The sequence below is a fragment of the Pisolithus orientalis genome, assembly GCF_024613125.1.
Source record: "Pisolithus orientalis strain OTSU chromosome Unknown F5J12scaffold_1, whole genome shotgun sequence".
Taxonomy (NCBI): Eukaryota; Fungi; Basidiomycota; class Agaricomycetes; order Boletales; family Pisolithaceae; genus Pisolithus; species Pisolithus orientalis.
Window position 1 is genome coordinate 624233 of NW_026260782.1, and position 11793 is coordinate 636025.

At 46.0% G+C, this 11793-nt stretch overlaps 1 protein-coding gene across 1 annotated transcript; it reads left to right on the plus strand.

Moving 5' to 3' along the window:
* Positions 1–10587: 10587 nt before the first annotated feature.
* Positions 10588–11418, plus strand: F5J12DRAFT_710180 (uncharacterized protein; the record flags this gene model as incomplete). The annotated part of the gene is made up of 4 exons (XM_051740628.1): positions 10588–10661; positions 10713–10734; positions 10781–11071; positions 11128–11418. The coding sequence occupies 4 exons, from the start codon at positions 10588–10590 to the stop codon at positions 11416–11418; spliced, it is 678 nt and encodes a 225-aa protein (XP_051605471.1).
* Between the last annotated feature and the right edge of the window lie 375 nt (positions 11419–11793).

The window sequence follows — 11793 nt, forward strand, 5'->3', positions numbered from 1 at the left end:
ATCAAGCCCCCATACCTTCAAATTCGCTCCAACAGCCCTTGACTATGCATAGGCAATGTATACACAGCCAAAACCTGCCCCCAATTGCTGAGTTTGCTGGAAATGCAAGTTTTCGCTCCACAGATCCCTCCTCACCTCTCTACCCTCTCCAACTCGATGCAGATGTGCACTGGAATGCAGATACTGGTGCCACTGCACACATGACCCCTCATCGCCACTGGCTGCGCAATTACACCCCAAAATGTGTCCCTGTGAGACTGGCAGACAACAAATTGGTATACTCTGCTGGAGTTGGCTCTGTGGTGTTTGTGCCTGTGGTCAGAGGCCAGAAGCGTCGCCCTGTGGAGATCACCAATGTCCTGCATGTCCCTGACCTGCGCAACAACCTGCTCTCTGTCTTATATCTCTGTCGCAACAGGGGCTTCTCTGCCAGCATCAATTCTTCGCAGATATCCTTTAGACACCCCCCTGGGCCTGTCCTCTTCATTGCAAGAATTTTGGACAACAATAGCGCTTTCCTGGAGGGGGAGACACTCCCCATCACTGAATATGCCTCTGCTGCAACCACCTGCCCTCTAGACCTGGACCTCTGGCACAGAAGGCTTGCCCACCACCATGTGGCTGGTGTTAAATCCCTTCTAGAGCGAAATTTGGTCACTGGCATGACCCTAGACTCAAAGTCCTCCCCTGATCCCATCTGTGAACCATGTCTGGCTGGCAAGATGCATGCAAATCCCTTTCCTAGCTCCACTTGGCATGCAACCAGGCCTCTGGAACTCGTCCACAGTGATGTGCATGATGTGGGCCATCTCTCCTTCTCAGGATATCGATATTGGGTCACTTTCATCGATGACTACTCGCGTTTTCGCTTTATCCTGCCTCTCAAGGCCAAATCTGAAGTCTTTGATGCCTTCCAGAGGTTCAAGGCATTTGCAGAGAACCAATCTGAGCGAAAAATCAAGATTTTGTGCGATGACAAAGGAGGGGAGTATATGAGCAAGGCCTTTGAAGATTTCACATCAAAATGTGGCATTTTGCGCCAGCACACTGTCAGGAATTGCCCCCAGCAGAATGGAGTTGCAGAGAGAGCAAATAGGGTGCTATCTGAGCGCATCACTGCGATGCTGGATGAGTCTGGGCTCTCCAAGGCATTCTGGGGTGAGTGCCTAGCTGCCCTGGTCCATGTCTGGAACAGGTGCCCCACTGAATCCCTCCAAAATGTGACCCCATATGAGCTATGGCATGGAAGGAAGCCAGATGTCTCCCATCTTCGAGTGTGGGGCTGTACTGCCTATGTACATGTCCAGAAAGACAAGAGGTGCCCTCTGGAGTCCCACACAGAGAAATGTGTCTTTATTGGCTATCCAGAAGGGTACAAGGGCTGGAAATTCTACAATCCCACCTCCAAGTGCACCATAATCTCAGAAAGGGCTGACTTTGATGAAAGGTACTTCCCCCTGTCCAAGCGCCCTTCCTTACCTTCTCTGGACACTTCAAACCCACCCAATCAACCTCCACCTGCACCTCCAGCTTCCAAACCATCTTACTACTACCCTCACCCAGATTCTGACTCAGAAAGTGACTCTGGAGATTCCCTGGATCATGGGGGGGAGATAGAGCCTCTGGAGCCTCCAGCAGCTGATCCAGTGCCTATCCAGCCTCTCCCTGCTCACCCAGCTCAAGATGCGCCACCTCCTCACACTCCATCACCTGCACCACCCCCAAGAGCACCTAGTCCTATTGGCATAGGTGCCAGACTGCCCAGAAGGCAAAGACAGAAGCCCAGAGAGTGGTGGAAGCTCTCCCCAGCTCAATTGGAGGACTCTGGTGATGAAGAAGACTCTGATGATGAGTTGGCCATGTCTGCAGCCCTGCCAGATGAACCTCTTACATTTGCAGAAGCCATGAGTCATCCTGATGCGGAAAAATGGTACAAAGCAGCCCTGGAGGAGTTGGCAGCTCACCAGACAAATGGGACTTGGAAACTTGTTCCTAGACCCCCTGGATGCAAAGTCATTGGCTCCAAGTGGGTATTCAAGGTCAAGAGGAATGCTGATGGCTCCATAGATTGCTACAAGGCCAGACTGGTCGCAAAAGGCTACAATCAGCGCCCTGGCTTTGATTATCTTGAAGTCTTTGCTCCTACAGTGCGCCTTGCCTCTGTCAGAGTGGTTCTAGCTCTTGCAGCGCTCCAGGACCTCCATCTGCGCTCTGTGGACATCTCCCATGCCTACCTGAATGGGGAAATGGACTGTGAAGTCTATATGGCACAACCTGAAGGATTTGTGGAAGGAAACTTGAAATCTCATGTCTGCCTGCTGCAGAAAGCCATCTATGGCAGCAAACAAGGTGGCAATTGCTGGAACAAGAAAATGCGCTCTGTATTGGAGTCCCTGCACTTCAAACAAACCTATTCTGATGCCAGCATCTATATCTACTCCAAGGATGGTGTCTCCATCATCTTGCCTGTTTTTGTGGATGATATGACTCTTGCTTCGTCTTCTGAAGCTGCCATAGACTCCTTCATCTCCCAACTCAGCCAGCACTTCAAACTGCGAGATCTAGGACCTACTACCCAACTCCTGGGCATCAAAATTGACAGAGATCACCCCAATCGCTCAATTTCGCTCTCCCAGCGCCAATACTGCCTGGATTTACTGGAAAGGTTTGGCATGACTGACTGCAAACCACTATCTACACCCATGGAGCCAAATCTTCGCCTCTCTCGCTCCCAGTCTCCCCAGGATGCCTCAGAAATCGAGAAAATGCACCAAGTACCCTATCTCTCCACTGTAGGTGCTCTGATGTACCTTGCCACCACTACCCGCCCAGACGTTGCCTATACTGTTGGAGTTCTGGCCAGATTCAACTCCAATCCTGGCTGGGCTCATTGGCAGGCTGTGAAGCACCTAATGCGCTATATCAAGGGTACTCTGGACTATTCCCTGACCTATTCTCCTGATCCTTCAACCTCTGAGCCCTTCACCACCTTCTCTGATGCAGATCATGGTGGCTGCAAGGATACTGGTCGCTCTACAGGTGGATATGTTGTCAAGATGGGTACTGGTGCAATCTCCTGGTGTTCCAAGCTTCAAAACGTCGTTGCTCTATCTACCACTGAGGCAGAATACATAGCAGCTGTCCAGGCAGGCAAGGAGATCAAGTGGCTTCGAAATTTACTCTCTGAAATTGCTTCTCCACTGTCTTCTCCCTCTGTGCTGCACATGGACAACCAATCTGCAATCTCTGTGGCCAAGAATCCTGAACACCATGGCAGAATGAAGCAACTTGATCTCTGCTTCTACTGGCTTAGAGATGCAGTCCAGGACAACCTTATTGTGCCCACTTTTGTCCCCACTGATGCCCAGGCTGCTGACCTGATGACCAAACCACTGTCCAAGGCCAAGGTGATCAACTTCTGTCAGATGCTAGGACTAGGTGCATCAAGTGGGAGTTCTTAATGTGCAGAGGTGCACAATCAGGGGGAAGTGTTGCTATTAGTGCCTGTGCACCTCAGACTAATTCCCAGGTTCCCCACCTTCCATATTAATGATGTGTTCACTTATTTTCATCAGTTGTTCTTTGTTTGTTCAGTGTTTGCATTTTTACTGTGCACAGAGTATCTTGTTCTTTAGTTACTGACTCTGTGCACATAGGTGTGTAAAACTACATAGACAACAATTCAGTTACTGACTCTGTGCACATAGTGCTGAGTATTGGGATATCTTAACACATCATTATCTGTAACAATCTCTGTGACTGCACCCCAGTGGCACAAGATCTGTTTGAAGATGAATTTTCTGATGGATTTACCAGTTTCTGCATGAAGCATAGCCCACTCTGGATAGCTGGTGAGCAAACAGCAAGCTTGGGTGATGTAGCAAAACCTATTTGACTTCAGCATTAAGAATGTGTCCATGTATGCTTTGTAGAATAGGGGTTCTGGAATGGCAATGACTGGCAGAATATGTGTGCAATCCAAATGGTGGATTTGGCATTTGTGACATGACTTGATGTACCAGCAGATGTCCTGCTCTAACATAGGCCACCAGAAATGAGTCAGCAAATGCATGTGGGTCAAGAAGATACCCTTGTGCCCTAGCTCATCATGAGCCTGACAAAGAATTCCAAGGCATTTGTGTGGGGCAACTACTAGTTGGTGATGTCCTTGAGGCTCTTTTCTCCACAGCTCTCCCCCTTTAATGAAATACCATGTGGTGAGATGTACTAGGCTCTCCAATTCCCCTTCCTCCAATCCTTCTGGCATCTTCTTCATCTCCAAAAACTCCTTCACCACTTTTAACCTCTCCTCTCTCTGGATTGCTTTCTCTGATCACAGAATTTCCATTTCATAGTTATGCAGCAAAGATTGTTCAGAGAGGAAAATGCCTAGACTCTGTGGTATGGCAGAGGGTGAGTCTGACAGGGTACTTGGAATTTCCAAAGGGTAAGGCTGAGACTTGAAACAGGCCTCCCTATGATTCAAGAGTTTGACAGTGAAAGCTCCACACTCATCTATCCAATCCTTGTAGTCCCCTTCCCTGTCCTCATCTTCTTCTGCTTTGGGCCTCCTCAACAGTCCACCTGGTGCTGCATGTTTGTGTGCTGGGACATGTATGAGCTTGAAGTTGAATAGAAGGATTCTGGCAATCCAGTGATTGATGGTTGCATTGGGCTGTAAATTGGGATTGTTAATCATCCCCTTGATATACCATGCATCAACCTTGACAACTAAATTCCACATGCCAAAGATGTGCAGTCTGACATCATGTAAGGTGCAGAAAAGACCAAAGAGCTCAAGTTTAGCTTGACTGTAGTGGTGCTCATGGTCCTTGAGAGTTATCAAGCCAAACCTTGCAGGGTAATGTTTTTCATCTTCCCCCTCCTGCATGAGGAGGTATCCTACAGCAATATTCAAAGTGTTGACTGCTAGAATGACCTTCCTTTTGGAATTGTAGTCAATAGTACATAGCATGGGGGACAAGATGATAGCCTGGTGAAGATATTCCATAGCTTCTCTGTGTTCATCACAGAATTTGAAGGGGACATCTTTCTTGGTCAGCTCAATGAGGGGATGTGCATGTTAGAGTACTGATAGGGGTAAGGTCACAGTATTCATTGTGGATGGTGTGATGATCTTATCCAACCATAAGATCTAAAATTCCATAGATGGAATGGCAGGCAAAAGCTTCTGCAATCGAGTCAATGAAAGGGGGAACAGCTGAATCCTGTATAGATACTGCATTTAAAGGTTGTAAGTCATGGACAAGATGGAGAGATTTTCTATCCTTCTTGACTATGCAGAACCATTTTGAGTGATAGGACAAAGTAGACAGCTCATAGACACCTGCAGAAATCTTTTCTTTGATTATGTTGATGACATCATGAAAAATGGCTGGTGGTATGGGAATATTCCACTCAACCCAAGGCTTGTGGGCTAGTGTATGTATCTTCAAGGGTGGAAACATATCTTCTCAAAAGGTTCCTCTTTCTGAAGCATCCCAAGTGAAGGCAGCCTCATATGTCTTGACCAGCCATCATACCAGATGTAACTCCACAGGCAAGAGGAACTTTGAAGGGTCCAGATCAAGCTCATCAGCTCTTTCCTGGGTAAACCTGGAACCTGGCACAAATGGAGGAGGGTGAGCAGGTAATACAGGTAAATCTGTGAGAGGATCTTCAGCCTCCTGATGCTCTACCTGGAATTCCACAGGCATCGACATCAGTACAGGCCTGACCTTCTTCACTACAGGTTTGTACTTTAAAACATGAAGAATGGGATTGAACTGGTAAGTAGAACATAAAGCTGAAATTGTTAGTGGTGAAACAGTAGTGCCAGTGGAAAATAAGAAGGGGTCATTTGAAGAAACAGAACTAACATTGAATGGATCAATGGGGGGCATACTGTTGCTTTGTAAATCATAGATAAATGCTGCAGCAGAATTTTCGAAAGTGTCTGTAGGTGAAAGGGTAGTAGTCTTCAAAGGTAATAAAGGAGGATCAGAAACATAGAAAGAACACACAGAGAAAAGATTATCATGGCCTCCTCATGATCCAAATGAGTCATTGACTGACACTAGAAACCCTGCTCAGGCCGTTTCATATGGCAATGCATTTCCATGCATGTGAAGTAGTCTTCTTTGTCTTCAGAATTTACAAATCATGGAAGAAGTTGTAGTCTGTTTTGAGGGTGCATTGGAATTAATACCTGTCTGCCTGTGTTAGGGTCACAAATCTCTAGAGACTGTTCTCCATCAGGGAAATCCCAAAAGATACTAGTGAGTAGGCAGAAGAAGGGTCATCCAAGAAGTAGGTCAAATGGAGTGCAATCAACAACTTGAATCTGGAGATGGGCTTTGACATTCCCTATGTGCAAGGAAGCATTCTCTATGACTCCTAGAGTACTCTCTTTAGACTGGTTAGCAGCTTTGAGGGTCATGCTCATGTCAGAATGAAGAGGAGCCCCTAGAGCTTCCCATAATTCTCAATGTAAGGCTACCACTTGGCAACCACTGTCCAGGATACACTTGATGTGGAGTTGGTCCATTAGGATGCCATTGACAGTGCATAATGGCGCAGTAGCAAGACCTACACACTTCCCTTCTGTGTCTCTGACCCAATATTGTTCATAGGATGCCCAGGTAGCAGAGGCAGTAGCTTCTGATGCTGTTTCTAAACTCCCAATTGTTATCTTCTTCATCACAGCTAGCTCTCTGACCTGCTTGCGAATCTCCAGGCTGATGGCTAAGAGATCTTTGGTGGAAATTTCCATCTTGGCATCTAAGACCTGGTTTACAAGTCATTTGGTAGCCACTGTTATGCCCAAGTGTAGTGACTTCTTCAAATGGAATAGGCACAATACACGCAAGGGGGAGACTATGGGCCAAACTTGTCATAACCCCTATGGCTGAGTTATCACAATGATCCAATAAAGGTTCTGTCTACTGGCAAGTCCCTAAGGTTGTTCACATGGAGAGAGAACAAGGGATAAAGCGAAGGGATGAAGCTCAGTTGCAAGCTATCAAAAAACTGCAGATACAGGACAAAGTACATAGGCCTATATACCCCTAAGTACGAGTACTGTAGCAGTCACGACATGTATCTGCAGTAGTAAACAAAATGATCAGTCAAATCAACAGGAGTCATATGGTGTCAAATGATGGGGTAGGGAGGTGACAAGTGGCTATACTGGCTGGCGCAATCAATGCGCAGCAAGGAGCCTGACACCAGAACTATAGTACAACAAGTGAGCAACATAAACAAGTCAGAATGAGTCAAAGAACAGGGAACAGAACAAGAAAGGAACAAGTCATCCATCAGAGAGGGCAGTGGAATACTGGATCACAGTGACAATGCAGTCTTGACAGGTATTGGAAATACCTTGACAGCAGGAGATCCAAACATTCCCTGGAGCATTCAAGCCCCTAGGATGGTGACAATTATGAAGGATGTGATGAGGCATGTGATGCACATGACCGTAAGAAGTCAAAAGAGGAAAGACTCCTGACGGAAGCATAACAGCCACTGCTTTGTTGAAACCACTCTGATAACAAAATTGGGGTGCAGAATTTGTCATAGGCTTGGATTTCCAGAGATCTGTGGGATTAGAGACAACTGGAGTTTTAGTAATGGCTGGGATCTCTGTAGAAGGGATGGAATTGGTTGGTGTGGAATTAATGACTGTCTTAGAGGCAGCTGGCATGCCAGCAGGTGCAGGAGCAGCCACTGGGGTTCACTGGCAATGAGCTGGAATTTCTACACCATCAAAATGAGCATTCTTCTTCTTCTTGATATTGTTCTTCAATTCTTCTACCTGAGCATAAGCTCTCACTAAGGCACATTGGTCTTCTTCATCAGCATCCTCCTCAAGTTCTTCATTGATTAGGTAGGAAGAAGGGTGCAAGTCAACCTGAAATTCTGGGGCTTCTTCATTGCTGAAGAAAATCATACTGATGAGATGGGGATGGGGTGGGGAATTGTGACCATGAGAAGAGCTCAACTGCTGACCAGGTCATTGTGCAGAGATGAGATTGGCTGAGGCAATAATGGATTTGCACATGGTAAGGAAGTTGTCAATCTTCTCTTTAAAATTCTGGCCAGTGGCTGTCCTAGGGATGTCAGAGCCATCAGGCATAAATACTCTTCCCCCTATCAGGGAGCATTTCCCAGCTTGGATGTATTCATGGCATGTCACACACTCTGAGGTATGATGTCCATCAGTACCTCTGCAGAAGAAACACTGAGGATCAAAGGAGCAGCAGAATTGACTGTCTTGGTTTTGCTGAGGAAGAGACACAGAGGCTTGATGCTGTGCAACCTGGATGTACTCTCACTTCAGGATGGTAGGTACTGATGATGCTGGGGGTGGTGCAGAGGTCTGCAGGAATAACACTGCAGAGTCCAGCTGAGGATGGTTTTGTTTTGCCCCACTGAGGAGGTAGTTAGCATGTTTGTAGACCACATTGAACCCCCATGGTTCATCAACATCATGATCTAGGTCTGAAAGTTGTAAATGGGTGAGCAGAGAATTCTGGAACCTTGGGGGGAACCCCTCAAGGAATTTCTCATTGACATAGTTATCAGGGAGTTTCTTCTTCTTCTGTATGAGGCTGAGGATGTGCCTGAACTCACATAAATATTTTCTGAGATCTTCTAGGGACTCCATAGGCTTCTGCACCTGATGGTGGAGTAGGGTCTCAAGTTTGACCTTGGTGTAGCAATGATCTTTCACCAAGGCACCTGGATAGTAGTTCAGGAGTTCTTTGGAAAATGCATCCCAGTCATTGAAGCCATTGGTTGCAGCATCTGAGGTGGACCAAAATCCAGCCTTGTTGTGATCAGCATAATGGATGACCCAGTGGATTTTATCATTTCTGGTGTCCAGGCCAGCTTCAATGCAGAGTTGTTTGACATCTTCAAGGTAGTGAGTGATGTCTTCAGTACAACTGGAAAACTTCAGGGCTTTGTTAGAGCCCCTAAGCAGCATATCTCTAGCTGCAGACATTATGTGAGTCAGTGCAGAATTTTGATTAGGAAGATTCAGAATTTGGGGAACACAAGGCATGGGATTAGAAAGCAAAGGGACAGCAGGATTCTGGATGGGAACTTGGGCAAGGGGGGCAATAATGGGGGTTACAGAGAGTGACTGTGAAGGGTTGAGTAGCTGTTCAGCAGTGAGTTCAGAATTGCTAGATGACAAGGATGAAGAGGATGACAGATCTGTGAGAGGTGAAAGTTCTTGGCACTCTGTGGGGGGAGCAAAGGATTCATTGAGGTTGAAACCTCCTGGAAAATCTGGATAAAACAACAGAGAATCTGAATTCTGAAAGATCTCATCTAGGCCAAGATCTGAATTGGATGAATGAGGTTCTGGAGTCTCTCTGGGATCAGTTACAGGGATTAAAATCTCTGATGAAGAAATAGAAAGGCAATGGAAGGGCTCTAAGAGCTCTTCAAGTTTGGTTCTTTGACAAGTGGGTTGTAAGGATCTCCTTTCCAGATCTACAGACCCCTCATGGTGGGCTCCAAAACAATGTGGGACAATACCTCTGGGTAGCATGCAATTAGGGGGAAAGCTGTAGGGTAATCCCTAGGCTCAACCCAAGGGGTGCTGAGTAGGAAGGAGACATAGAATACGATGGTAGAGTCAATCAGGAAGTTGAATGTAGGGCATGGAATTTAATTCTGCAGTGTTGTAGACAATTTGGGTCCAAATAGACTTGTTTATGAAATTCCAAGTGATGATCTTGGCATGAGGAAGAATTCCAAGACTCATGAGACACAAAGGTGAGACACAGATATGCAGGGGACACAAAAGACACAGTAGACACAGATTGACACTAGAAATGCAGATGACACAGTAGACATGGAGGATGCAGCAGACACTTTGAACACTTCAACACATGAATGACTTGGATAGTGACTCCAAAAGATGGGTGGTATTTTTCCATTGCTGAGGCAAAATTATATAGTACATGGAGAGTAAGGTACTGATCAGGATAATGTGGGGCAGGTGAAGTAAAAATTCTGAAAAATAAAGGGAGACATGACAGATGTCAATGCACTACAGAATCATGTGAAAACCAACTGAAAAGCAGTAACCAAGAGAAACAAAAGGGAAAGACAGGTATCTTTCAACAGAACAAGCATACTGTGTACTGTAGAGTAGCATATGCGAAGGATAGAGGCTGTAGATGCAAAGGGGTTCTTGCATTGCAGAGAAAGATTTGTGGGAAAGGAATGAGAGGGGTAACTGGAGTTTATTACTGATGATCTGCATAATTTCCTGGCTATGTGGCAAGGTGAAGGATGAGGTGACACAACTGCAGAATTCTGGATAGACATGTCAGGTTGATGTTGACATGGAATTCTGGGACAATGACTGGTATGTGTTATTGATGGACAGGGGAGCTCTGAAGGTTCGATGGGCAAGGTGGCACACAAGGCTGATGTATGAGGCTGATGCAATAATTCTGAAGATGACAGATGTGGAACTCTGGTAGGGGTCAACTTTGGTAATGGCAGAATTTTGGTGTTGGCATCCCTATTTTGGCCTCTATACCACTCCCTACACCAATTGATCAGCCAATGGCCCAGATTTTTTTCAACAGCTTCAGGCAGAAGGGCACACTTGCACTATGGGCACTTGTGGTGACTGCACAGTGCATCATTTCCAGAATAGCCTGAACAGGATGCTGAACTTGTCATGCTAGATACATGGTGGGATCCAACTGTGTATGAGGGTTACATTCATTTGCCACAATCCCTGATGCTTGAGTAGCTTCTTGTAGCATCCCACCAAATATTCACATATTCTCATGATTGTGCACTTCCCTTCTCTAGCATTTTGTCTTATGTGAACAAGTCTACAAGCACACCCATAATTGCTGTCTGGTTTGTCATCATCTTGGCAACACTACTTGGCCTCCTTGCATTTGCAGGCATGCAGGCCATTGATGCTATCTTTCCATTGGCAATCAATGCTGTCTATATCACTTACTCCATTACCATCACAGCACATTGGTTGGGTGACAATGATTTCAAGCATGGACCATTTCACCTGGGAATTTTTGTATGTGTTTCAATGGAGATACTAGCCAAATCTCATTTCTTGGGAAAACTTAATAGAGCTTGCCAATATCAATAATTGCAGTGTTAATCATGGTTTTCATGAACATCATGTTCCTCTTCCCTTTGGTGCCCAGCATGAGTGCAACCACAATGAAATACACTGTTGTTGTTCTTGGAGGTGTCCTTGGGCTATCTCTTGTATGGTATTATTTTCCTGTGTATGGTGACATACACTGGTTTGCTGGACCTGTGCTGAACATTGGAAGAGGCAATGGGGATGGGATAGATCTGGATATGCAGAACAGCAGTGGGGAAAAGGGTGGAGTAAAAGGCACATTGGGAGCCTAATTACAATGGGGTGCATGGATATAACATGCATAGTTTTCATTGTTCATCCAAATAGGTGGATTACTGACTCATTGTTAGCTGTATGGTGCCTTCATGCCATGTATGTTCAAATGAGATTAAACCTATCAAACTGTTCAAATGAATGACACATGTGCTTGCCTTCCATTTTGAGCCCATAGATGAACCTGACATCTTGTGTGACTTCAGTGTCAAACTTTTCTTGAAGGTGTGCTGCAATGTAGTAGGGAGGCCTGGGGGAGGGAGGTGAGGACATAGCCACACCAGGCTTAGTCAGACAGAGGTAGACATGGATGTGGTCATGTTCAGTAGATACATTATCCTACAGCTGGCCTTGAGCTCAGCTCATTGCTTGTC